Source organism: Peromyscus eremicus, chromosome 13 (assembly GCF_949786415.1).
Source record: "Peromyscus eremicus chromosome 13, PerEre_H2_v1, whole genome shotgun sequence".
NCBI classification, from domain to species: Eukaryota; Metazoa; Chordata; class Mammalia; order Rodentia; family Cricetidae; genus Peromyscus; species Peromyscus eremicus.
Window position 1 is genome coordinate 52,057,418 of NC_081429.1, and position 27,431 is coordinate 52,084,848.

At 44.5% G+C, this 27,431-nt stretch overlaps 2 protein-coding genes across 5 annotated transcripts in view; both read right to left on the reverse strand.

Annotated features, from left to right (window-relative positions):
• Positions 1–686: 686 nt before the first annotated feature.
• On the reverse strand, positions 687–19,086 carry Bzw1 (basic leucine zipper and W2 domains 1). 4 transcript variants are annotated; one of them, XM_059278053.1, is made up of 12 exons: positions 18,924–19,086; positions 14,420–14,493; positions 10,458–10,634; positions 8,818–8,912; positions 7,382–7,447; positions 6,668–6,803; positions 5,605–5,714; positions 5,317–5,487; positions 4,149–4,295; positions 3,342–3,480; positions 2,798–2,920; positions 687–2,169 (listed from the first exon to the last, which is right to left on the reverse strand). In XM_059278053.1, the coding sequence occupies exons 2-12, from the start codon at positions 14,481–14,483 to the stop codon at positions 2,138–2,140; spliced, it is 1,260 nt and encodes a 419-aa protein (XP_059134036.1). In that variant the 5' UTR covers positions 14,484–14,493; positions 18,924–19,086; the 3' UTR covers positions 687–2,137. The 4 variants fall into 4 exon arrangements, with proteins under 4 accessions (XP_059134036.1, XP_059134035.1, XP_059134033.1 ...); XM_059278052.1 differs by lacking the exon at positions 18,924–19,086 and adding an exon at positions 15,584–15,714; XM_059278050.1 differs by lacking the exon at positions 18,924–19,086 and adding an exon at positions 15,123–15,264.
• LOC131923196 (aldehyde oxidase 2) overlaps positions 15,319–27,431 on the reverse strand; it is a 114,957-nt gene continuing 102,844 nt past the window's right edge. The window contains exons 35-36 of the mRNA XM_059278134.1: positions 15,851–16,121; positions 15,319–15,578 (exon numbers count right to left, since the gene is read on the reverse strand). Coding sequence (XP_059134117.1) covers positions 15,319–15,578; positions 15,851–16,121 — 531 coding nt within the window. The remainder of the gene's footprint in view (positions 15,579–15,850; positions 16,122–27,431) is intronic.

A 27,431-nucleotide genomic window follows, 5' to 3' on the forward strand; every position in this document is an offset into this window, starting at 1 on the left:
CCTCCTGGTCACATGCATTTCCCTTACCACCATCATTATGCCAAGGAAAACGTGGCATTTTGGTATCCGGAGATTTTATAAGAACAGTATTTCTAGGACAATAATCCTAGTAAGGTGACACTTATCAGTTCTAAATACACAGTATAGTACCCAAGAGACTGAAAGCCTTAGAAACTGACACCAAATTAGGGAAGTCAATCAACAGTTGTCTATAATGATAAAAGCACAGTTTTAACATCTCTACTAGGAATTACATATTGGAGGCCATGGCCATAGGTTGGCATTTAAATTCAAAATGAGATTTTATAAATTGCTCCCTTTCTTTACATTGTATTTACAGGTGCCTTACCCATGTACTATATAATAAGTAAACACTACTGTGTATGAAGGGAAAAAAATCTATGATCAAAGATCATAATGTAGTTCTGGAAGACTCCACACTCTTTCACTATACACAGTATATAATAAACAGGGTGCGTTTTGAACGGCGGTAGCATGCAAGGATCTGGTTGTAGAAATGGCAATGTAGTTTCAGCTACATTGGAATCTGTGAGGTGCTTTAGTCTACAAGTTGAAAGGACGAATTAATGCTTATACAGTAAACATCTGAAAGCACAACACACAGCACATCATTGGGGATCAATGGGATTTGTTAGGGGGTAAAAAAAAGACTGATCTATAAAACCTAAATGTAAGGATGGACTTTATTTAAAAAAAAATTTTTTTTAGGACTACAAATTACAAAGAAAAAGCAGATCACTACACAGAATCTAATGAATACATTTGCCTGTGCATAAAACTTTATCAAAGTCATTCATTTTACAAATTCACCCCACCCATCCATGTTTTTGCTATAATGCTCTCGAGGTTACTATACCTTTATTTCAAATTATATTACATGTTATTCTCTCAAGACAAGCTTTAAATACCAAATTATTGGCTTCTAAGAATGGCACCTTCAAAAATGGGTAATTTCCACTCAGTCTCTGGTGGCATTATTCTATTTTCTTTTACCAATTAAAAAACTCACTTTTAGCCTTTCCCAAAAAGGTGGCTACATTTCCCCCTACCAACTACAAATGGATAGCAAAAAGAAAAGCAACAAAAAAGGCAGCCATTAAAATCAATGGATTAATCATTTAAAGAAGTATTTGGCTCATGGCAATTAAAAAAAATGGCAACTAGGGTATGTTACTAGGTGTTGGAACATAGAAAAATGAAGCCAGGCCAGTAGGAGGCGGCTATGACTGCCTTCACCTTCCTAACAGGAAATGGAGTCCTGATAGATCCTGGGAGAACATGCTCACCCCGAACACTCCCAACCATCTCAGGGGTTAGTGACAAGCTGTTTCCTCGACTCCCAATCCTTTGGGAACCCCTTCCTCACAGTCTAGCTGTGTCCTGAGTAGAATGTTTATGCAGAGAATCTACATTATCCAAAGATACAGATGGACATACTAGTTTCCAGGGAAAAACTCAGCTCTCTTCCTACCTCTGCCATGTATGAGCTCTCAAACTCTAGTTTGCTCTCCATGGATTTACTAAGGATGAAACCAGAGAACAAACAACATCTGGGGTTAAAAATACAATAAAATGCTAACATATAACCAATGGTCCAAACACTCAGGATTCATGTTATGGATTCAATTGTCTACAGGATTTTCGCTGATGGGACAGGGCTCTGGACATACTAAATTATCACACAAATCATTGCCTTTTGAGACTTTGGATACTTTTACAGTTTAATTTGCAAACAGAATTTTTTGTAACAAATTATTTTTAACCAAATCCTATCTTGAAAACTGTTATATAGAAAACCCAGGTTGGATAAAGTGAAGTGCTCACTGCGAAGGCCTTACATCACATTATTACAGTAGAAAATACAGGAGGTAGAAGGTAACTGACAGACAATGCCACACCAGATTCAGTTCTACAGCCCCTGCAGCTCCTGACACATGGCTTCTGAAACCAACCCACCGTTTCCAGGAACCATAAAAAGTGAAAATAAAAACTGCCATGAAAGCCCTTATATCATGCTTGATATAGGGAGGTAGGGAGATGTAAGAACCAGGACACATGAGACATGACATTTTATCTACAACTCCTGTTTGCTTTACTGAGGATGTTGTTTCAAAATTCAGTCACCTTCTTCAGCTTCAGACTCAGATTCTAGAAAAGAGTTTGAAAACTAGTCAAACATCATTTCAGGAAGCCATTATTTGAAACTTTATAATCATGTAAGAATTTAACTAATATCAATTGAGAACAAGTACACATTTACAAATCTCAAAAATTTCAACAATTTCCCTACTGTTTAGTGTAAGATCCCATAACGGGGCCAGGAAGACCACAGTAAGCCCATGGTAAGATCTAACCCCAGTTTGATCCTTGTTAAGGGAAAGTTCTTCCCACATGTGGCGATCACACTCATACACATACACTAAATAAAAATACAATAAAACTTTAAAAATGATTACAAGATTAAAGTTTAGTTTCTCCTCTTGGCTGAAAAAGAGATAACCATGGTAAAATAAGGAACAGAAAAATCTCCCCAGACAGTGTGGCAACAGGACCAAAGAAACTTGTGTGAAGGTTTATCAGTGTCACACCTCAAACCAACTTGCGGTAGGTGAACTATATGTACCTATAATCCTAGCGCCTGGGAGGTGGTGGGAGGTGGAGGCAAGGGAACAGCTAAGTTCAAAGCCATTCAGGGCTACACCATGAAGTCTTATCTAAAAAGACAACACAAACCAATGCTGCAACCCAATTTCCAATCTACACAGAGGATACTTACCCTCTTCAGCATTTTTGAGCCATTCTACAAACTTCTTCATCTGCTCAAGGAAGACACTTTTCCCTTTTGCAACGTGTGCATCTTTATACCACTTCAGAATGGGCTCTTCACTCAGGACTTCAGCTACAAATAACGTCATTTATATTAGAAACCATAGAAGGTACAAATGCCTACTTGGCACTTGAGGTGTTTTTCTGTGGGGATAAGGGTGTGGCGGGGAAAGAGATTCTCACTTGTAGATTTATTTAACTTGTAAACTAGCCTCACAGATAATAGCAACGTACCAAGTAAAACACTCAATTCTGCTGGGTGTGGGGATCCCAATACTACACTTGGGAGGAAGAGGCAGAGGCAGGTGGATCTTTCTCTAAGTTCCAGGCCAGTCAACACAACAGTGACAGCCTGTCTCAACCACAAACAGAATGACAACCCTCCATTTAAGCAGAGATGATTTCACTTTGTGACTACGGGGAGCTCATGTCCAGACACTCCTTATTTCCAGTACTTAAGGAATTAATACAACTTCCACAGACTGAAGAGTTACCTTTATAAAAAAGCACCACAATTTTCTGGAAGGCTTTCATGAAGTGAATGTTGTCATAGCAGTACTCCTGAATCTTCAGTAACAGGGTCAGCTCAGACTGACCCTGAGTGGTGAAGGCAGCGAGCAGAGGGCTGTATTGCTTTTCAAAGAAAACATGGCTTACTCATTACAATGGTCATCACTACAAAAGTCCCACAATACAGAGCTCACCTGTACCTCAGTGAATTCTAATCAGTTCACTGGAAATCAGGAATAAAAAACAGGAAAGCAGAAAAATATACCAAGCTCTATTCAGGTAAGTATATTTCAGTGGGGTAAGAAAAAAACCTTCCCATTTTCCAATTCCTTCAGCAGTACCAAATCACAGGCTTCAATTATTTTTAAGCATTTTATTATTTTTAATCTATGAACCAAATTAAGCCAAGTCAGCCTTAAAAGCATTATCAACACTAATGTCTACTTCCTGGTAGATGGTCCCCGGCACCACAAATGTGGTAAATCCTTTAGAGCAGTGGTTCTCAACCTTCCTAATGCCGAGACCCTTCAATACAGTTCCTCATGGTGTGTGATCCCCAACCATAAACTTATTTGTTACTACTTGATAAATCTAATTTTGCTACTGTTCTGAATTGTAATATAAATGTGTTTCCTGATTGTCTTAGGCAACCCCTGTGAAAGGGTCATTCCACCCACTCCCCAAAGGTCATGACCCACATGTTGAGAACCACTGCCTTAGACAAACACCCACTGACAGTCCACACCCCCACTAAAGTGTGACAGTTCGCTTTCCCAAGGGACAACCCCTACCTTCAAGTGCTTGATGGCTTGTTCTGCTACAAGCTCCTCCTTTTTGTTCCACTCCACGGTGCTCATCACACTTGACCAGACTATCCCAATGACCACTGGTTCGGGGATGTTATTTTTTTTCATCTCTTCCTTGACATACAAAATTATCTGCAAAAAATCCAAATTTAGTAGAGAGGCCATTTTTAATATAAACAAACTTCATAAATCAAATTTAGACATTTTTACAAAAATATAAAAAAGCCTTTTCAGGGGCTGGAGAGATGGCTCAGAGGTTAAGATCACTGACTACTCTTCCAGAGGACCTAGGTTCCATTCCCAGCACCTATATGGCAGCTCACAACTGTCTGTAACTCCAGTTCCAGGGGACCCGACACCCATGGCAAAATACCAATGCACATAAAGTAAAAATAAATAAAATAAAAAATTAAAAGCCTTTCCAGCCAGGCGTGGTGGCGCCTTTAACCCCCAGCTCTCTGAGTTTGAGGCCAATGTGGTCTACAAAGAAGTCCCAGGCCAGACAGAGCTATACTGTGAGCCCATGCCTGAAACAAACAAACAAACAAACAAACAAACAAACAAACAAACAAACAGCATTTCTATGAAACTGGCCCCAAATTCCACCTGTACTGCATACAAACAGAAAGCCACTGCCACGGGACAGGACCTTGAGACTGAACCTATTTTATAAACAGACCGGTGGGTGCGGCTGGTGAGATGGCTCAGCAAACAGATGGGGTGCCTGCAACCAAGCCTGACAACCCAAGACTGATTCCCCAGACCCACATGGTGGGAGGTCAGTGTACAAATGCCCACCCTCTAAATAAATGGAACAACCATCACTACCACAACCAAACTGGCTCCAAAGGAAAAATGTCTGCCCCTGGTCTACACACCACAAAATCTCCAAAGTTACTATTTCTGGGCCATGAGTAAAACTAAAATGTGAAAATGTAGCCATAAACAGATGGCTTAGAAAGGGCTGGGCGGAGAGCTGGCAGGTGAGAGCACGGATGCTCTCCTGGACCCGTAACTCCAGTTCCGAGGAGAACAAAGCCTCCTCTCCTGACCCACTTGAGCAGCAGGCACTCACACTGAGGCACACAGCCATGGAGGCAGGTGAAACAGACATACACATTCAGAACAGAATGGTTTGCACAGAGCAGCTTACGTCCTTGAATGGATCCCCACGGGACATCTGCTCCTGAAGCTCTTTCTGGAGCTCCTTCCGAGCCCCGATGGTCTGCTGGTTGCGGACGTACTCCGAAAGCTCCTTCAAGCCTGCCTCAGTGAAATACTTCGTGAAGTGCTCGACGCTTTGCTTATTGGCAGGGAACAGCTCCTGAAAGAACAATCGGTTAGGTGTCTTACACCAAATGAAAAGTTTTCAGACTAAAAACAATTCGTTTTTATTCACACCACTGAGCAGGTTGGAGGGGATGGGAGGAAAGGTACAAACCATCAGTCTGTTGTCCATGCTGACTTTCCGGAGACTTGCAGCAACTGCATTGATGTCTTTCTCATTTATCCATGATTTAAAGAGCTTTACAGCAAATGCTGCTGAAACCCCTGGGAAAGAAAGAAGCTGATCTAACACAAGTACCTGCCTCAGTTTCTCCAAGTCCAGGCCACTCCTCACTTCCCTGTGCCAATGTGACGATTTCACTACAAGCCCCATATTCTGTCATTTGATAATTTTAAGTTACTGATCCAGTCAAAGTCAATAACTTAGATGCCAACCAGTGCTATTCTGAGAAGAAAAGGGACCTCACATTTCCAGCAACTTGCAGGTATGGAGAAAAAAAAGGTAGGCATTTAAGAAAATGATTGTAAGGGTTAAGGCTCAGTTGGGAGAGCATTTGCCTTAACTCCTGGGTTCCTCAAGAGACTTCTCATTTTCATACATACAATCGTATGCCCTTCAGCCTGGATATGTGCTGTACTCTAAAGACATACCCTAAACTTGGATGCTAAAGGTATGAATCAAGTGTCCAAAACTGGAATGCCCCCAAATTTTTTTATCTTTTAAAGGGGCTGGACAAATGGTTGGTTGGTTCAATGATTAAGAGCACTTGCTCTTCTAGAGGAGCTGAGTTCGGATCCCAGCATCCTCATAGTTTACAGCTACCTGTAATTTTAGTTCCTGGAAACCCAACTTTCTCTTCTAGCCATCCAGGATTCCTACGTGCATGTAGTGTACATAAACTCACACACAGAAAAAAATAAATCTTAAAAGGGTCCTAAGTGCCTGGGGAGATACTTAAGCTGGTGAAGGAAGCAGAGCATGACAGTGTCCCCTGTAACCCAGGACTAGGGACATGGAAACAGATGAATGACTCCCTCAGGCCCACTGGCCAGCCAGCCCAATCTACTAGTGAGTTCCGGGCCAGTGAGATACTTCGGTGATACCTAAGGAACACCCCAACTCCCTCCCCACCTCCCAGCAGGCATAATGTCCAGGCACCCCGGGTGCATACACAAACAGCAAGGCATGCTTTTACGACAGTTCAAAAGCCAATTACCTTCTTTAACCAAGTTCTCATTGTAAAGGCTGTTAAGAATGGACGCGTTAAGTGTTCCATTAGCCAGAAGAACCCCGGTCAACATGGCGAGCTTGTTCCTCTCCGACTCTGAAAACCCCTTTAGGAAGAGCAATAACTGCAAAAGTAAAAAGTTAGGGTTCAAAAGAGCACTTGCATTATGCTAAAGGCAGTAAAACAAAGTATACACTCAGCTCTGAGGCCCAACCATTCACCTTTATTTATAGAACTCATTAACCCAAAGGTCTTGGACAAATTACTAAATGTTTGAGTCTTGGTTTCATTACATAGTAAATGTGAAAATAAAACATGCTACAGGTTTTTGTTGTTGTTGTTTTTTAAATTAATACTGAAGAGTTAGAATAGACTTTTTGCTGCTGCATCCATTTATGAAATATTTGACATTAGGATTAAAATACAAGTAATCTCCTCAGCATCTTCTGCTCTGGCCCTTTACCCTATACTTTCTAAACAATCCCTAGATTTTTAACTGTCATTTTTTCAACATAACAAACACTATTTGAAATAACTAGGTTTCAAATATTTCAGCAAACTAACTGATATACTCTGCAAACTACATTTCAGTAACAGCCTACTTAAACATCTAAACGACATCCACTATTTGGCTGAATTGGATTAACATTTCCCTTTCTATTCTGGTGCTAAGTACATGTTCTACCCAATTCTTCCTCATACCTTTTTAACTTCATCTTCAAAACCTTTCTCCAGATATTTGTAGCGCCTTATTAACTTGTTAAAAACCTAGAAGAAGATCAAAGTCATTATAGAACCACTGGATAATCTCACCACATACTAAAAATATGGCCACTTCTCAATAACTTTACCATTTATGTTAAATAAAGACTAAGTAATTATTGCTCAACTAACAGTAAGATCACAAAATAAAGCTCTTTTCCCAGACACAGACACCAAATTCCAGGTTAGATACTTTAAATTCTTTGTTTATAAGTTGTAAATATTTAACTATAAAGTTGAATATGGTAACACAGCTTTTGGCACTGGGAACGCTGAGGCATGAGGGTTACTTAAGTTCAAACCTAGGTTGGGCTACAAAGTGAGTTCCAGTCCAGCCTGGATAAACCCATTTTTTCCTCTTCAAAATGAAAAGAGTGTCTACAGAAAGGCTCAATATGGCAATTACAATAAAAAACTGACTTCTGTACATCTTAGCTTTTTTTGTTCATAGTCTCCCTATAAGTAGCCCAAGTCTGCCCAAATCTGAGATTTTCTAGTCTCAAACTTCTGAGTGTGGGATTATAGGCACGAATTACAACATCCAGCTTAGTATCTTCCTTGTGTGGAGGTGGGATGTGGGACTCAAACAGGCATTCATGTAGTATAGTCTGGCAGTGAACACACTTACCTGAGGACGATTTTGGTCTCTCCCCATCCTCCTGCCTCAATCTCTCAAGTACTGGAATTATAGGAATGAGCTATCCAAGCTGGCTTCCTGCCTTTCTTTTCTTCTTCTTTTTTTTTTTTTTGAGACAGGGTTTCTCTGTGTAAAAGCCCTGGCTGTCCTGGAACTCGCTCTGTAGACTAAACTGGCTTCAAACTCAGAGACCTGCCTGCCTTTGCCTCCAGAGTACTGGGATTAAAGGCGTACGCCACCACTGTCCAGCTGTTTACTGCCTTTCTTAAGAAGGCTAGAGAGTTAACTCGGTGGTCAAGAGTGTCCACTGCTCTCACACTTTTTGGGTTCCAGCACTTAGAATGGACAAGCTCACTGTTACTATGCAGTCAGAAGATCTGATGCCTCTGGGCTCTGAGGACACCTGCACTCAGGGGCACACATCCATAATAACCCCCTCCCCCCAAACAGAGAAAAGAGTAAAGGCTGGGCTTTCTGAAGAAGGCAATCTCTCTGAGTTTGAGGCCAACAAAGGCTACATACTAAGACTTTGTCTCAAAAAAACAAATACAAACCCCCAACCATAGCAAATTTACTTTCTATTTTATTCTTCTGAAGTTTCTAATATGCCATATTTATTTCATCAAGACCTTAAAACTTAAAACCAAACTGAACTTTCTACCTGCAGCCTGTGAAAAAGCAGAACATCCCTTGGACACTCCCCAGATGAATGGTAGCTATGATGGACAGTTTCATTTACCTGAGCAAATGCTTGCATGGTCTCTAGGTCTTCTTGTGCTGCAAACACACAGACATCTGTGCGCATCATGTCATCTGCCAGTGTACCACCTGGGGCTAAGAAACAGTTAATAGTCAATTTGCAGTGGCCATCATAAATGGATGATCATTTCAGCCTTACATACTAATAAGGATTTCCAATGTAAAATAAAATAGTAACACTCTTAAGATGAATTAAAATCCAAATGGTCAGATGGCTCAGTGTGTACGAATAACGAATAATTTCTTTTTTTTCCCCCCTTGTTTTTTGAGACAAGGTTTCCCTGTGTAGCTCTTTGGCGCCTTCCTGGAACTCACTCTGTAGCTCAGGCTGGCCTTAAACTCAAGAGATCCATCTGCTTCTGCCTCCTGAGTGCTGGGATTAAAGGCATGCGCCACCACCACCTGGCTAAAATGAGCACAGCAATCAAGCAAGCAAGTACCCCCCAAAGAGACTCAGTGAGTCAAGGTGCTTGCTGCCAAGCCTACAGGAACCTAATATTTACTACACACGCCCACATAGATTCCTGCACATACAAAATAAAAGTAAAAATGTTTAGTAAAATAAGCTCAGGAAATCAACTCAAGTGGAAGTGTTCAGATCTGGTTTTGATTATATTTAACTTTCTACACAGAAAGTAACTCTTTAAACTTCCAAGGAGATTGCACTGTACCTTTACGAAAGGATCTTGCCACTTAGCCCAGGCTGGCCTGGAACTCATGATCCTCCCGAATACCTGGATTACAGATATGTCACCATAACTGGCTCAAAATCCCCCTTTTCATATTCTAACAGATGAAGAACGCAAGCTAAGACAAGCGAAATTCCCCATTCAAGGCTAGCCTAGACTACATACATCCAAGGGAAATCTTATCTTAAAAAAGATCGGTGGTGTGTGAAATCGGCAGGGTCCAGACCAAGTAAGACTGTGTTAAAAGGCATTAAAATTGGGTAACAGATCAGATGTTCATTATACTATTCTCTTTACTATCCTTGAAAGTTGCTTGCCTGTTGTGGTGGCCAAGCCTCTAATCCTAGTTCTTAGAAGACACAAGAATCCTCAGCAACATATCAAGTTCAAGGCCATTCAGGGCTACATAAATGAGATCATGCCCCCAAAACAAAGGGGAAAAAAAAAAAAGAGGAAAAATCAGGTCAACTCGAGGCTAGCCTGATCTACAGTGACCTCCATGCCAGCCATGGATACATAGGGGAACCATCTCAAAAAACTCCTCCTCTAGACACACACAGAAAACCCTTTTAGTAAATACTTAAAAAATACGAGGTAGGGGACTGGAGATTGCTCAGTGGTTAATCACACTGGGCTCAATCCCCAGCACCCACAATGCAGCTCACAATTGTCTGTAACTCTGTTCCAGGGTATCTGACACCCTCACATGGAAACACATGCAGGTAAAACACCAATGCACATAAAATAAAGTAACAGCCCCATCTCAAAATCCCCAAACCCTAGCCTACAGGGGGTAGAAACAAAACGTAACACAATATAACCAAAACACATCCCTCTCATTGGCTTTGTCAGAAGCTCACATTCTGGCTTTTCCATTATCTATGTATTATTTCACTTTCCTAAATGACACCCACCAAACCCAAACGCTTACCCAGCATTCCGCCAGCCACCAGGATGTCAAAGAGTGTCTCTGCATAGCGGCGGTAGTCAAGTTTTGCTCCAGAAGCATCAAGAAACTTAGCTACTGCTTCCAAATCAGTACCAGTTTCAGTTAAGCCTTGAATAATACAGTCTTGAAACTGAGTAGGGTCAAACCTCTCTTTTTCATCTGGGGGGGGGGGGGGGACAAAAAGTTATCACAGATGGAACAACCAGCACCTTATGAAGCCAAGTTAACCCAATTACTGAGTTTCATTTAATTCAACAGCTGGAAAAAGGCAAGTACCCAAGACTTGGAACAAGTAAGCTTGACAGGAGAAAGATGTGTGTCGTGCCGCGCACCCCCCACCCCCCCAGGCAGGATGACCTATCTGGTCAACACCATGTGCCTGCTGCACTTCTGCAAGCTGGATGCATAGGGCTTCCTGCTTCTTCCCACTGTCGCCAGACTGCTCTGATGAACACTAACCTATGCCAGCCATGGTGACACAGGCCTTTTATCCCAGCACTGGAAAGGCAGAGGCAGGTGGATCCGAGTTCCAGGCCAGCCTGTTCTACCTAGTGAGATCCTGTCTCAAAAGCAAATAAAAACAAACCCCTTAACGTTAACCTTTCTATACCCTGTATACTTTACTCCTCTGAAAATTTGCACTCAAGTTCCCCCTTCCCCTAGACAGGGTTATAGGTTATCTGCCTAACCTTGCATTTCCAAGTGCTACAGAACTGGGTATAGAATCCAGTCTCCTAAGCTATGCCAGCACTACCGAGCTACAATCTAGCCCCAGGCTGATAAGGTTGATACAGAGTATCTTCCTAACTTGTATCCATCTTATCAAGATAGTCTCTCACTGGACCTAGAGCTCACTGATTTTTTCTAGCCTGGCTGGCCAGCAGGTTTCAGGGATCCTCCTGCCTCTGTCTCACCCATGCTGAATCACAGAGATGAGCTACTATGCCTGGCTTTCATGTGGGTACCAGGGATCAAATGCAGGTCTTCATGCTTGTGGGGCAACCATTTTACTCAGTCATCTCTTCAGTCCCTTTTTATTAGTTTTGAGCAAGTCTCACTTGCTTCAGGGTGGTTGAAAACTCACCGTGACTTTCAATTTATGATCCTTCAGCATCCGTATCTTAAGCTCTGCAACAGGTTCTAGGGCTTTATACATGCTAGACAGGTACTCTACCAAACTATATCTCCAGTCCTGTTTTGATTTTTCCCAAGACGGGGTCTCTACTAGCCCTGGCTGTCATGGAACGCATTATGTAGACCAGGCTGGCCTTGAACTCAGAGATCTGCCTGTCTCTACCTTCAGAGTACTAGGATTAAAGGCGTGGGCCACCACTGCCTGGCTGTTTTTGTTTTTCTGAGACACCGTCTCTCTGCTCTGTGGCTGTATGTGTGGCCACACCACTTTTAAAGTTTTTGGTGGATCTTTCCTCCCTTTCTTTTATGTGTGCACAACACTGGCTTTTCTTTTCAATGTAACTACTCATCTGGCTTTAAACCCAGTAATAACCTTATGAGGTTGATCTTTTTTGTTCCCATCTTTTCAGAGAGGAACTGGAATCAGAAAAATTACAAAACCGCAGGACTATATTGGCTAATAGTTCTGAGTATGCACCTTGAAGTCAAAACACTTGATTGTTGGGCTGGGCATGGTGACACACACCTTTAATCCCAGCACCGCAAAGGCAGAAGATATGTAAGCTTGAGGCCAGCCTGGTCTACAGTGAATTCCGGGACAGCCAGGGCTATGTAGAGACCATGGCCCCAAACAAACAAAACCCACCGGAATGAATTCCTGATTTCCACTACACCCTGTGCGTGTGAGTGCCCAGAGCCTGAGGAGGCCAGAAGTGTGTCCCCTGGAACTGGAGGTGCAAGAAGATGTGAGCTGCCTGATGTGGGTGCTGGGAATCAAACAGATGCTCTGCAAGAACAGCAAGTGCTCTGACTCGCTGAAACATCTCTTCCAGGCCCAGATCAGCCAGTATCTACATTTCTGTGAGTATTAAATAATACAAAGTAGAAAGCACAGCCTTTACTGAACTCTCCAACCCTCACACTCTCCAGGGCCTCCCACGCGGTAGGCAAGTGTCCTGCCACTGATGTGCACCTCCAGCCCTTTGATGTCTTGCTTTGCCAATTTATGTTAGATGATGACATTTGAATTTTCACAATTGTCAGCTGAGGCTAGACAATACCTAATTTTTTTACACACTACTAGAGAGAGAAATTTTTTCCAGGATTTTCCTGAAATTCCTGCCTTTAAAACTCCCTTAGGTCCAGGCAAACACAGATGATTATACCCTGAACCAGGAGGCCATAAGAGATCTTTTTTTTCCCCCATTACTTTTTTGGGGGGTGGGGGGTGGGGAGGAGGAAAGGGGGCTTAAAGACAGGGTCTTCTGTATCCTAGGCTGGTCCAGTTAACTGATGGTAACTCTTCTGCCTCAGTCTTATGGGCACTCCATTATAGGCATATGCCACATGACACCAGGCATGAATGATCTTTATCTGGATTTAAGGAAGTGGCAACTCCCAGATGCTAACAATAGAAGTTATTTGTTACTATCAATTATATCAAAATGATGCCAGGAATCTACAAACTCCAAGAATACATATTTTTCACTATGGACAAATTGCTTTAGTTTAAAGAACATTTATTGGCTAAATCTATACCTATAAAGACTAGAACAAGGGATACTTTGGTTTTACCACAAGGGGACAGAGTATGGAGAAGACACACATAAAAAACATCGCATGTCAAACTGCCTATGAAAGGTAGAAAACCAGAAACAACCTAAGACCAATTTCACTACATAGCCCTAGGTGGTCTACAACTCACTAAACTCCATTTTCTGGCCTTTCCACTGCTAGAATTAAAGATGTGTGCCACCATGCCTGGCTAATGTGTGTGTTCAAAGAATACCACTTAAACATTTTTTTGTTTTGGTTTTTTGAGATAGGGTTTCTCTGTGTAGCCCTGGCTGTTCTGGAACTCAATCTGTAGACCAGACTAGTCTTAAACTCAGAGATCTGCCTGCCTCTATCTCCCAGTGTGGGATTAAAGAGAATCCTATCTTCAATCCCCAGATTGGATTGCCAGTAGGAGCTCATGCCTTTAATCCCAGCACTTGGGAGGTCGCTGGAGGCCAGCCTGAGCTATAATCTGAAACCCTTAAAAAAAAATTACGGGCTGGAGAGATGGCTCAGTGGTTAAGAGCACTGGCTGCTCTTCCAGAGGTTCAATTCCCAGCAACCACATGGTGGCTCACAACCATCCGTACTGAGATATGGTGCCGTCTTCTGGCCTGCAGGTATTCATGCAGACAGAACACTGTATACATAATAATACCACTGTATACATAATAAATAAATCTTTAAAAAAAATTACAATGTGAACCGTAGTCTACAATTTCATAAGTTAAAATCTGATTTTTCTCCCACACATCTTTTCTAAAACCTAGAGCATGTTATATACTCTATCAATGAGACCCTCTTTCACAGATCTCCACAAAATCTTGGTGAAATTAGTGATTTTAGGAGTGTCTCCCTTTCTTTTAGCCTTCGTCCTTCAAACAAACTCTAGTGCACGCCTTTAATCCCAGGACTCAGGAGGCAGTCAGGAAGATCTACAAAGTGAGTTCCAGGACAGCCAATGCTGTTAAACAGAGAAGCCCAGTCTATAAAGACAAAAACTACCAACCTAAAACCACAGCCTTTTATCTTAGCCACTGATGTTTTCACACTAAAGGACTACTGATACTAAAAAGTGAAGACCTGAGAAAACAGTAGAAACACTTAAGCGTGCTATCTGAAACAGCAGTCAGCTAGAAACCCAAGTTTCTGTTATTTTCTCTGGAGGGGTTAGTAACATGCAGCTGACTGTGAGAGAAACCAAGATAGAAGCACAATGTCTGAAAGCTTAAGGGAGATGAACAAATACTTACCTCTTTTTCTGGTTTTAAAACGCTGGCCTGATAGCGTTGGTTTTTGCTGCTTTTGATTATTCATAAAAGACACCCTAGAGAAGAGAAATAATAGGGCCTTAAAGATGCATCTTCGCCAGTAACATTAACTTCTATAACACAGTATCAAACCTTAAGTCAAAAAAATCACAGCTAATCAAACCGAGGACACACTTTCAGTTCACCGGCAACAGGGCCAGCCGGTGCAGGTACGTTTCCCTCCTACAAGAACCCCTTTAACCAAGTCCCGGAACTACACCCTGATAAGACACTACACTGTCACCCTGTGTGGTGGTGGCAAATCGCCGCCTGTCACGAGCCTGTTTGCTCAGCCTCTTCCACGCTTCCCTTGGCTGCGCCCGCTTTTTCTAAGTCACCAGAACTCGGCGGACTCTCACGGCCACGAGCCGAGCTCTCGGCCCAAGGGAATCCATGCCTCCTCCACAGCACCGTCCCTCACTCCAAAGCGGCGCCTGGGAGCTTGCACCCTTCCAAAAGCTGCAAAAACTCGAGAGCCGGCCGCACACGCTCCAGCCGGAGCAAGCTGCCTGCCTCCTCCTCCTCCTCCTCCCCGGCCGGGCACGTGTCTCCGCATCCACACCCTTCCCCGGGCCTCCCGCCTCGGCAGGGCCACCCCCCGTCCTCGGCGGGCCCCACCGCGCCCGCGGGCCCTTCCTCCACCGACCCTGTCGCCTGTGGTGGTGGCCGCCGCGCCGAGCGGACCACAGGCGCCGAGGCGCTGCGCGCCGGGGCCCCCGCCGCCCCGTACATCCGCCCGCCCTCCCGCGAAAAGCAGCGGCGGAGGCGGCGACCGCGGCGGTGGTGGCGGCGGCTGCGCCCCGCCCGCCGAACCCCCCCACCCCACCCCCAACACGCGTACATCACCCAACAGAGGCCGCGGCGGCTTTGTTACCCAGGCCGGCCGGGGCGCACACGGGGGTGGGCGGGGGGCGCGCCGCCACCCCGGCGCCCCGCGGCCCCGCTCGCCCGCCCGCCCCGCCAGCCAGAGCGGCGGCCCCCCGGCTTACGGGAGAATCCAGGCCCCGGAGCCCTCCGCCGAACCGCGCCGCCACCCTTCGCCCTCCGCCGCCGCCGGGCGCCCCGACGCCCCCACCCTCCCCCGGGCCTGCGCCGCGCTCGCCTCACCGAATTTAAGGCGAAGAGAAAAGAGCCAGAAATCCCCGAGCTGGCGGCAACTGCGGCGCTGTCTCCTCTGCGACCGGAACTAACGCGAGCAGGAGGAGAGGAAGAGGCGCCACCCCCGCCCCGGCGGCCCTGCTATCGCGAGAGTTCTCTCCCCCCCCCCCCCCACCCCCGCGCCAGTTCGCACCCTGCCCCGGCGCCGGGGACGCGGGGTGGCGGCTCCGGGGGGGAGCCCCAGGCTGCCCCGACCCGTGGGCCAGGCTAGCCCACCGCTCCTCCCCCGCCGCACCCTCCGGCCCCTCCGCTCGCGGCGCGGGTGGCAGCGGCAGGCCGCCCCTCGACGGGCGCGAGTTGGACCCGTCCGCTCCATCCCGGGGGTACGGGGGCCCGCTGGGCGGCGCGCCTGGGAGGCCGGGGCCGCGGGAGGGCTCTGCTTAGGCCGCGGCGTGTCCCCGTCCTGGCTGCCTGGCCCGGGTCGTCGGGGACCGTCTGCGGTGCAGAGGGCGCCGAGGGCAAGCCGGACCCCTGCCTGCCGCCAGGCCTAGCCAAGTGGTGGGGTGGGGACTTGTTCAGACAGATTGCGGGGACCCCCCCCTACACACACACACACACACACACACACACACACCTCGCAGAGTGTGTAGTTGGTTCTGGTGCAGGACCCAAGAATGTGCCTTTTTGTCTCAGAGTCTCCGAGATGCAGGTATTGCCAATTGCCAATGCCACACTTTGAGGACCTTCGCAAGGATGTATTCTAGGAGACATCAGATAAAAAACCGTGCGCCTGCAACTTGTTTGTGTGCCCTTTCCGTCTGCTTCCTCGCTGTCCTGCTAGAGAAACCCTGAAATCGAGATTTGTCCTTAAAATCACCTTCCCCGTCCCAACTTCTCTTTCTTATCATACATACTCGGTAAAAAAACAAAACAAAATCCAAAAACTAGTGTATATTTATTAATCGCCTTCCTAACGCTCTGACCGCTGCCTTCACCTACCACCTTGATCGGAAAATTACTTCTTAGAGTTATTTCCTGAAAATCCAGTCATTCTTAGTCTTCGCCCTCCTTGCCTCGTCATATTTAGTGTGTTCCAGGTCTCCTCAAAACCTTGCTCTGGGTATTCGGGTTACTCAATAGTCTGCGTTTCTGCCCACCACGGCTCCTATTCTCACAACTTTAATCTTCCTTACTCATCCATACAAGGCGCCTGTGTTCTTGAGGGCTTAACATTTACTGCATTGAAAGGAGTTTCACAGTCACCTCTAAGTCATCAAACTGCTGTTGGTTGGACCTAGGCAGTATTCCTTCCCAAACTGAAGAAACAGCGGTGGGCAGATAGTCTAGTAGGAAGAACCTGACTCCTTGGAGGTACTACTGCAGGTGGCCAGCGGGACTGAACTTTGTGGGGACCTGGAAAGGCTGTCAGGGCATTGGGAGTCTAAGCCTCTCTACCTTCATTCTCTAACTACCAGTCCTATGGCGTTTCTCTGGGAAACCTCATTTCATACTCTGTGCATAGACTACCATTTCCCCATATTATTTTTGTTTCTGATTTGTTAAGGGTACAATATTTCACTATTAAAAAAGCAGTGTTTGTGTAATGTGTGTGTGTGTGTGTGTGTGTGTGTGTGTGATCAGACATTCTCCCAAGCACTTTTTCCACTACATTGAAAACTTGAAACTGCCCTATGACCTTGACACTACTGTTGGTCTCATCTTGTTGGGAAGAGAAGGTCAGTTAACTTGCCCAAGGTCATGTAGAGCTGTTAGTGGAAGGGCTGGCTCAGTTGGAACCTGTCAGCCTGGCTCTACCAGTACAATGAATGAACTGCCTGGTCAGCTAGAGCTAGAGACAGACAAAGGTTAGGCAGGCCCATATCCTCATAAAACTTTCATCTGCGTTTGCCGTATTTCCCAATTCTCTCTCTTTTCCGTTAACATCGTGATCACATCCTGTCTTTGTATTTTTAAGACAAGGTCTAGCCAAGGCTGGCCTTGAGCTGGCCATCCTCCTGCATCAGCCTTCCAGGTGCTTGGATTATAGGCACCAGTCACCAAGCCCAATTGATTTATGTTTCTGTTCCCCCTAATTAAATGAGGCTTCCTCATAGCACTATCTCTTTCTTTACATTCCCAGGGGGATTTTCCTAAGTGCAGCCCAAGTTCTTTCTCATCAGTGTTTGAATTCCGTCATGTAAGACCACAGGAATGCCATTTTCCACCTTTACTTCTTATACCACTGATGGTTTTTTTTTTTGACATCCAGTAAGGAGTCAATATCACCATCCCAGGCAGTGAACAATCTTTGATGAAAACTCATACTAAAGTTAAAAAGTTTATGTTCATTAAAAATTAAAACATGGCCGGGCAGTGGTGGTGCACGCCTTTGATCCCAGCACTTGGGAGGCGGAGGCAGTCGGATCTCTATGAGTTCGATGCCAGCCTGATCTACAGAGTGAGATCCAGGACAGGCACCAAAACAACACAGAGAAACCCTGTCTCAAAAACACCAAAAAAAAAAAAAAAATTAAAAAAATAAATAAATTAAAAAAAAATTAAAGCATGGCTTGGGAAGAGACTCTAGGTAAAAGGTTTGCCACACAGTCTGAGGACTCAAGTTCAAACTTTCAGAACTGACATGGCAGTGGGGTGTTCATGGCAGTCCACTGCAGTCCCAGCACAGGGCAAGTGGAGGAAGGGAATCCCTGGAGCAAGGTGGCTAGCCAGACAAGCCGTATGCTTAAGCTCCATGGTCAGTTAAGGGACTCTGCTTTGCCAAGTGTGGTAATGCTCTCCTTCAATCCCAGCACTCAGGAGGCAGAGGCAGTGGGGAGTCAGTGAGGTCCAGGGCAGCGTGATCTACACAGTGAGTTTCAAGTCAGCTAGAGTTACACAATGAGACTCTGTCTCCTGTCATGAGAAGGAGTCTTGAGATCTTATCTCAGAAAATAAGGTAGAAAACCAGGCAAATTCAGTCATCCACGCCCATGTACATACGTGTACGTGTGAGCATATAATCATACAAATCCATAGGGAAAACACTAAAACACACCCAAGTATTTCCTAAGATAAAAACAATCTCGTATTCAGATGCACATCCTTGGGTGGGAGGGGAATAGGGCTTCTTATAACAGTATATTGCGGGCAACCCGTCCTACAGCTTCAGCTATATCTGTAGGGTAGACACAGTAGGCTAGTGTGTGGTGTTTATAAACTATGTTCTGGCAGAAAACCTTCCTGAACAACTCAGCTCCACGCCTCAGTCAGCCAGGACACCTTGTGTCTTCCCTCCTCGTGATCCCTTCCACGGAGACTATCGAAATCCTACTCACTGTGTCTAGCTTACCTTGGCTCCTGCTTCCCCCCCTGTGCCTTCCTGAGTGGCTACTTCTAATGTGAAGGCATTCCTTTTTTAAAACTTCTTTTGGAAGTGGTCCTTCTGCTCTTTCAGCTGTGTGTATGATGGGCTGTTCTCCCAAACTGACAGTCTTGATGGCAGTGGCCGAGTCGGGCTCCTTTTAGTACTGCCTCAGTGGACAGCAGGCAACAGTCATCGGGAGACACAGTGACTCTGTAGAGCCAGAGCGTTTGTTACAACCACTGACGTTATCCTGGGGAGGACGAAGGTGACAAAGACTTTAAAGGGGGACCTACTCTTCTCATAAGAGAGCTTGAAAACAGACATTTAAAGAAAGCTCTAGAGCTGATGAGGTGGCTCACCAGGCACTTGCCACCAAGGCTGACCTGAATTCCACCCCAAGAACCACAATGCACCAAATCACAAAAACAGAGCAAGGTACAAAACCAGAAAAATCTGTGACATTAACCGTGCCTGCTCCAGCATGGAAGGAATGCAGTTTCTGGTAAGATACTAGCCGCATTCATACAGTGTTACTGGAAATTTTAGGGAGTCCCACTTTGGGTGCCATACGTTACCAGGAAAACTGGAGTTCCCTCTTTGTGTTATTATTATATCTGTAATAGAAGAACTGAAAAATGAATTCAGGAAGCTTGGGGACAATTTTATTAGCAATTGGGAGAAAACAACAGCCGCAGGCAGGAGAAAGATGAAGAGGAAGAGAGAAAGCCATGCCTCTTGAACAGGCCAACATGTTCGGCAATGGAGACTGGCGAGCAGCTTTATGTCAGGAGCTGTATGTCAGCAGCTGTACGTCAGCAGCTAGCTACACGGCAAGGGTAGCTTCAGAGAAGTCATGAGAAAACTCAAAATGCCAGAGAAAGCCTGCTTAGGCTTTGGCCAGTGTCTGAGGGGTGGGGGGAGGGAGAAGAGGGGAGGGGAGGAGAGAGAGAGAATAGGGGAAAAGAAAAGTTATGCTTTCCTGACTGAGGTCTCAGAGAAGCAGGCTAGCTTAGAGCTCCTGGGAAGGAAAAGACACTGTCTCATTAAGAGGATAGATAACTGTTTCTCCCATCTCCTTAGTATGGCTGCCCTCCTGAGGGATAGTCTGGGTGATTGACAGGCCCAGCTGGATTAACGCTTTGTTTGCTTATTTGTTTTTGGAGACAGGGTCGCTCTGCGTAGCCCTGGCTGTCCGGGAATGACCAGGCTGGCCTCAAACTCAGAGATCTGTTTGCCTCTGCCTCCCGAGTCTTGGAATTAAAGGCATGAGCCACCACACTCAGTTTTGGATTAACTCTTAAGGCAAGAGATAATGGTTTGTTACATTCATACTAAGGACCGGAAGTAGATATATTCTTTTGATCGGAGGAAATAGCTTTGTCTTTAGGAGGTGGGCTAACCTTTTTTTTGTTTTGTTTTGTTTTGTTTTGGTTTTTCGAGACAGGGTTTCTCTATGTAGCTTTACGCCTTTCCTGGAACTCACTTGGTAGCCTAGGCTAGCCTCGAACTCATAGAGATCCTCCTGGCTCTGCCTCCCGAGTGCTGGAATTAAAAGCGTGCGCCACCACCGCCCGGCGACCTATTTTTTTCTTTATTCCCTTCTCTTTTCCTCCTCCTCCTCTTTTCTTTTGTGATAGAATCTCACTGTGTAGCTCTAGCTGACCGGGAATTCACCATTTAGTAGTGACTAGGTTGCTTCTGAAATCACAGAAATCCACCTGCCTCTACCTCCCCAAGTACTGGGATTAAAGGCAAGTGCCATCACGTTAGCGTTTTTGTTTTGATAGGATTCCTTTTCACCATGAAAAGAATCTAGAGATCCAGTTCTAAAGCTGTTAATCACAAGGGATGTGTTAATCGGAAGGACTGAAGTTTGGGTCACACCCTTGACTATGGACTCCATTGTGGTTCCTTTAGATGGAGATAAGAACCCAGAGCTTCTTTCTGTGTTCTTGGCCAAGGATAGGAAGGGAATTGTTTAGTGTCAGGGTCCCTTCCTCTGACCTGCGCTACCCGCTGTCCTTAGCAGCAGCAGGCGCGTGCTTGACATCTTCTTCGTTGCCAGTATGTCAGATTGACTCCCCTGCTTAAGATAGGATTTTATGAATGAACATACTTCATCAACTGCTCTTGGCACAGTCTTTATAAACTTTTTAAGAGTTGAAATATTTACTACATTTATTGATTTTGTCTGTGTATGTGTAAACATGTGTGGGGGCATGCAGAGCACAGCATATGTGTGCAGTTCAAGAGAACAACCTGCAGGAACTGGTTCTCTCCTTCCACCGAGTGGGTCCTGGAGATGGAACTCGGGTTCTTAGGCTCTTTACCCACTGGGCCATCCTACCACCCGTTTCACAACATGTTTGTACAGGATTGACAGGGACTCAATCTGCCTGGGTGAGGGTATTCCCTTTGTGAGTGGATTTTAATCACCAGTTTGGTTCTTTGACTTGCTCTTGATCCATTCAGATCTTTCTATTTCTTCCTGAGTCAGTTTTGATAATTTACAAATTTTTAGGAAATTTTTTATTTCATCTAAGTTGTTTAAGCAGTTGTTAATTCAGATTTCGATAATTTTGTCTATTTTTTTCTTTCTTCCTTTATTTTAATAAATTTAGTTTTATTTTTGTGAGACAGGATCTTTGTATCCCAAGCTAGCCTGGAACCTCCCTTGACCTTGAACTTTTGGTCCTCCTGCCTCAACTTCCCAAGTGCTGGGTGAGAAGCATGTGTCACCCCCCACACATCTTTTTTCTGCTTGATTTTTTTTTTTAAGTGTGTGGCGCAAGTGTGTGCCTGTGGGGCACCCTTAGAGTCCAGAGAGGGAGTCAGGTCTCCAGCGGCTGGAGTTACAGGTGGTTGTTAGCCACCTGACATAGAGGTTGGGAACCGAGCTCTGTTCTTCTGGGAAAGCAGTGTGCACTAACTGCTGAGCTCTTTCTCACGAGCCACACCAATTTTATGTGGTGCTAGAGCTTGAACCCAGGGCCTTGTACATGCTAGCCAAGCACTCTACCAATGGAGTTGCATCCCAGCTAGGTAAAAGTTTACCAGTTTTGGGGCTGGTGAGATGGCTCAGCCATTAAGAACACTGGCTGCTTTTCTAGAGGACCCAGGTTCGATTCCCACCACCTATACTACAATTCACAACTATCTGTGACTCCAGTTTCAGGGGATCCAATGGCCTCTTCTGGATTCCCCAGGCACACGGTACATAAACATACATACAGGCAAAACACTGATACAAATGAAGTAAAAATAAATATAAAAAAAAGTTTACCAGTTTTATTGCTGTTGCTGTCGTTTTCAAAGAAACAAAATCTCTGGTTTCATTATGATTTTCTCTTTTTTTATTTCATCAAAAACCTACAATCTTATCTGGGCAGTGGTGGCGCACTTTAATCCCAGCACTCGGGAGGCAGAGGCAGGTGGATCTCTGTGAGTAGAGGCCAGCCTGGTCTATAAAGTTCCAGGACAGCCAGGGCTGTTACACAGACAAACCCTGTCTTCGTCCCCTCAACCCTCCCCAAAAAAAGAAAACTATAGTCTTTCTTTCTTTCTGGACAAAAGAGCTACAGGTCTGCTGTTCTTACGTTAAGCTTAGTAGCTTTTCAAGAATAAACACTTCTCACTTTGTTGTTTGTCTTTAGTTGATTTATTCCTTTGTCTTTGCAGCACCAGGCCTCGAACTCAGGACTCTCACTGCTCTACACCGAGCTATCTTCAGCCCCCAATGATAAAGTGGCGGGTTTGGAGACTTCTGCTATGTTGCTAGTTTTGGAGAGAGGGTTTGCCAGCCTCTCTCTGCCATTGTTGCAGTCTCCAGAGTGCTTTCGGGTTAAAAAGGTGCTAAATACGGCGTGTGAGCTTGACGCGGCTTTGCTGGTGGAAAAGGATACATAAGTGATTCTTTTTCAAAAGCAAGTAACAGCTGTTGTTGACTGCTTCAAGAAAGAGCTTGTTTGGAAAAACACATTGTTTCTTCCCTGTGATCTGGGAAATGGATATGAATTATGCTTTGGACTTGCTAGCAGACTGTAGAGTTCCTTATAACCTTGCTTTAAAAACTGTATCATTATCTGTCTATCTGGGCACACTCATATGTAAATTTATGCAAATGTGTGGCTAGAAATATATTTGGCAGTTCCACACACACACAAAGAGTTCTCAAGAAGACCAGGCTAGTCCTAAACTTATTAATGCGCCGAGGATGACTTTGAACTTCTGATCCTCCTGCCTCCACCTCCCTAGGGCTGGGATTACAAACGTGCACTGCCTGCTTGGTTTTATTCCACGCTTTGGATTGAACCCAGGACTTAGTGAATGCTAAACAAGCACTCTGCCAACTGAGTCCCAGTCCAGTCCACTTCCACAAAATGTTTATAATAAGAGGACTTTAAAAGACAACAAACTTTTGAATTTTATTTTATTTATTTTAAACAGAACTTTATTTTATTTTATTTTTCCATCAGCTTGATACAGTACAAATTCTTATCCTAATAGTGAAATGTTGCACTAAAGCTTGCCCAGTGATTGAGTAAAACCAAAACTTATTATAAGCCACAGTCATCCTAGGGGCCCCCTGCTAGGTAGCCTCCCTGGATCTGTGGGTTGCAATCTGATTGTTCTTTACTTTATATCTAGTATCCACTTATGTGTGAGTACATACCATGTTTGTCTTTCTGAGTCTGGGTTACCTCACTCAGGATGATATTTTTTAGATCCATCCATTTGCCTGCAAATTTCATGCTGTCATTGTTTTTCTCTGCTGAGTAGTACTCCATTGTGTATATGTACCACATTTTCTTAATCCATTCTTCAGTTGACGGGCATCTAGGTTGTTTCCAGGTTCTGGCTATTACAAATAATGCTACTGTGAACATAGTTGAGCATGTGTCCTTGTGGTGTGATTGAGCACTGAATTTTATTTAAATGAGAAATGTGTTAAATGCCACTTTTTCTCTCTTGCTATACAGGATTCTAAAAGTTATACTATAAATATTAAGATTTGACATAAGATTAAAAAAAAAACTAGCCAGGTGGTGGTGATACATGCCTTTAATCCCAACACTTGCGAGGCAGAGGCAGGCAGATCTCTTTGAGTTTGAGGCCAGCCTGGTCTACAAAGTGAGTTCCAGGACAGCTAATATGTACACAAAGAAACCCTCTCTCAAAACAAAATCAAAAACAAAAACATTGCTTAATAACTTAAACATTTTAGTAAAACTCAATACCCTCTTTTTAAAAGATTTATCTCTATTTTATATGTGTGAATGTGTTTGCCTACATGTATATATGTGCACCATGTACATGCCAGCTTCTTGTACAGCCCAGGAGAGAGCGTCAGATACCTTGGAACTGGAGTTCCAGATGGTTATAAACGTCTACGTGGGTGCTGGGAACTGAACCAAGGCCCTCTGTAGGAGCAGCAAGAGCTCTTAACTTTGGAACTATCTCTCCAATCACAATTAAAACAGTCTTTTAAACAAATGTACACACTTTTATTTAGAATTGAATAGGCTGAAATAACTGGAGGGGGGCTTAGAAATTCAGGAAACCTACTATATATATTCTCCCCCCCCCAATCCTCTCTCTTTCTCCAGTGGCCATGAAATGAACTTCACCATAGCTCTTGCCATGATTCTTTGCCTTATCACTGTCTCAACCAACCGTGGACTGAAACGTTTACAATTAGCTGGGTGTAGTGAGTGAGAGGCAGGTAGATCTTTGTGAGTTTGAGGCCAACTTGGTCTACACTGCTGTGGAATAATCCTTCTATACACTGTGTGAATATATGTTGCTATGATTGGTTTAATAAACAAGCTGACTGGCCAGTAGCTAAGCAGGATAAAGTTAAGGGGGGAAGCTCAATTGAGAATGATGGGATGAGGAAGAGTGGGAGACAGAGGAGTCACCAGCAATGGTGTGGAGGGAGCAGGAGATGAATGTACCATGCTAATAAAGGTACCACCGGGCTGGAGAGATGGCTCAGAGGTTAAGAGCACTGACTGCTCTTCCAGAGGTCCTGAGTTCAATTCCCAGCAACCACATGGTGGCTCACAACCATCTGTAATGGGATCTAGTGCCCTCTTCTGGCCAGAAGTTATACATGTTGTATACATAATAAATAAATAAATCTTAAAAAAAAAAAAAATAAAAAAAAAAAAAATAAAGGTACCACCACATGGCAGAGCACAAATAAGGAATATGGGTTAACTTAAAATGTCAGAGCTAGTTAGTAATAAGCCTGAGCTATTGGCCAAACATTATAAGTTATATTAAGCCTCTGAGTGATTGTTTGAGAGCAGGTGGTTGGGACAGGAAAACTCCACCTACACTACATAGTGAGTTCTAGGACAGCCAGAGCTATATAGTGAGACCTTATTTCAAAACAAAAAACAAAAAAAGAAACCTTCACAATCTTGGGCCAAAATAAATCTTTGTTCTTGACTTGCTATTTGTTACAGTAACAGAAAACTAACACACAACAGTAATAGTACTGGTACTTACAGTGTAGACTACTGCTACCACTTAGCCCTATAATAAGGGAATCACAATAGATCTATAGAGGAAGCAATCACTTCTGAATTAGTTTCAATATATTGTGTACTTTTTAATGCAACTTTGTGTGTAGAACTGTCTTTCTTTCAATGAAATAACTACTACATTCTTGATCATGGCTGTTCCAAAAGAAGCTTGACTCCCATTGAGTAAATTCAATGCCCGTTTGTCTGATGAGAAAGAGCAGCAGTACTTGAGCATCTGTTAGTTTACAGAGCCTCACTATGTAGCCCAGGCAGGCCTCAAGCCCACAGTGACACTGCTTCAGCCTCCGGAGTGTTGGGATGACAGGCTAGAGCTACCACTCCTGGCTTGAGTCCCACTCACTAAAAAAATCCTAATAATAGTCTACAAGGTGAGTTCCAGGACAGTCAGGGCTACACAGAGAAACCCTGTCTCAAACCATAAAATTAATAATAATAATAATAATAATAATAATAATAAATATGTAGTATAGCTTTCTAGTGGTGGAGACCTCTTTATGAAAACTTGCCTCATGCAAAGGATCTCCCTCATTCCTCTCCAGAAGGGAGGGGAGGAAACATGGGAAATGCCAGGTGCAAGGCCCTGCTTCCTGCTTCATGGGTGAGAAATGCCATATGGTCTGTAATTTCCCTGTGGTCTTGAGCTATGCACAAACGGTAGTCTTGTGTGGGGGCTTCTCCGGTGTCTTCTGCCAGCCTACAGGAGGAAAGGCAAGGCTTACGAAGGGGTGAGAAGACATCCCAATAAACATTTTGGATGATAAAACATGTATGTGTGAGCCTGTGTGCACGCAGGCTGTGACATGTTCATGGAGGTCGGAGAACAACTTTCAGGAGCTGCTTCTCTATTTCCGCCATGGGTCCTGAGCATCATTCAAGTTAGCCTGGTATAGCAAGGGCTTTTTATTGGCTGAGGCATCTCTCCAGTCCTGGGGTCTGACTTACGATGTGCCGTATTAAAACTGTGGACATAGCTTGGTTGGTAGAGTGCTTGCCTAGCATGCATACAATCTTGCATTTATTGCCCAGTAAAAGCACACGCACACGCGCACACGAATGGAAACAAAGAAGTCTTGTCTGGGAGAGGTTCCCAGATCCTCTTCAACTTTGTGTCCTTGAAGGAACAGTGCTTTGCGAGCCCGAGCAAGGCAGAAGGCCGTGGCATCTGGAGGACACTGCACACCAAGTCTCGCCCTGAACAGCACCAGGGGATTAATCAGTGCTGAAGTGAAATCCGCCGTTAGTGTTCTACGCCCATTACTCTGCATTCCAGCCCCCTTCTCTCTGTAAGAGACACAATCGCTCATATTTGTGGGGTAAGGTACGATAGTTCAGCAGAGACTTTCAACACAATTTAACATGAGTTCCATGAAGAACTTCAGTCCTCTGTTAAATGAAGACACTGGGGGTTTATGACTGCAGAGCGAGAACCTAGGAAGAACAACGTTAAGTAAGTTGGACAGAACAGACTTAAGTGTCTTCGGAAAATGCATTGGTAAGAACTTCCTTAGGAGAGCTGGTGCCTGCCCTTCCTAGGTGAAGAAGAGGTAGCTGTGGCATGCTTGAGGCCCTTTACTCTCCTTCCTTTTCCTTTTCCTTTTCCTTTTCCTTTTCCTTTTCCTTTTCCTTTTCCTTGAGATAGGGTTTGAAGTCGCCCAGCCTTGCTTCAACCTCACTGTATAGCTAAGGATAGCCTTGAACTAACTCCTCATCCTTCAAGTTAGCCTTGAACTCCTCACCCTTCTGCTTCCGTCTCCCAAGTGCTGGGTTACAGGTTGCGCCACCACATCTTGTTTTACTTGGTGCTGGAGAGTGAACCCAGGGGCTTTGGTCGTGCTGGGCAAGCGCTCTCCAACCAATCCACACTCCCTGCCCTGAGACCTGGTTTCTTTGTCTCAGCCATCACTTCCTTCTCTTCTTCCTTAGCTCTTCTGGCTCACCAGTA

Coding starts and splice junctions, on each gene's coding strand:
- Bzw1 (XM_059278050.1), bottom strand. CDS start 15,208: ATGTACGGGGCGGCGGGGGCCCCGGCGCGCAGCGCCTCGGCGCCTGTG. Junction 10,635..14,419: donor TTTTAAAACCAGAAAAAGAG/GTAAGTATTTGT, acceptor CCCCCCCCCCAG/ATGAAAAAGAGAGGTTTGAC. Junction 2,921..3,341: donor TGTGGTGCTTTTTTATAAAG/GTAACTCTTCAG, acceptor CGTTATTTGTAG/CTGAAGTCCTGAGTGAAGAG.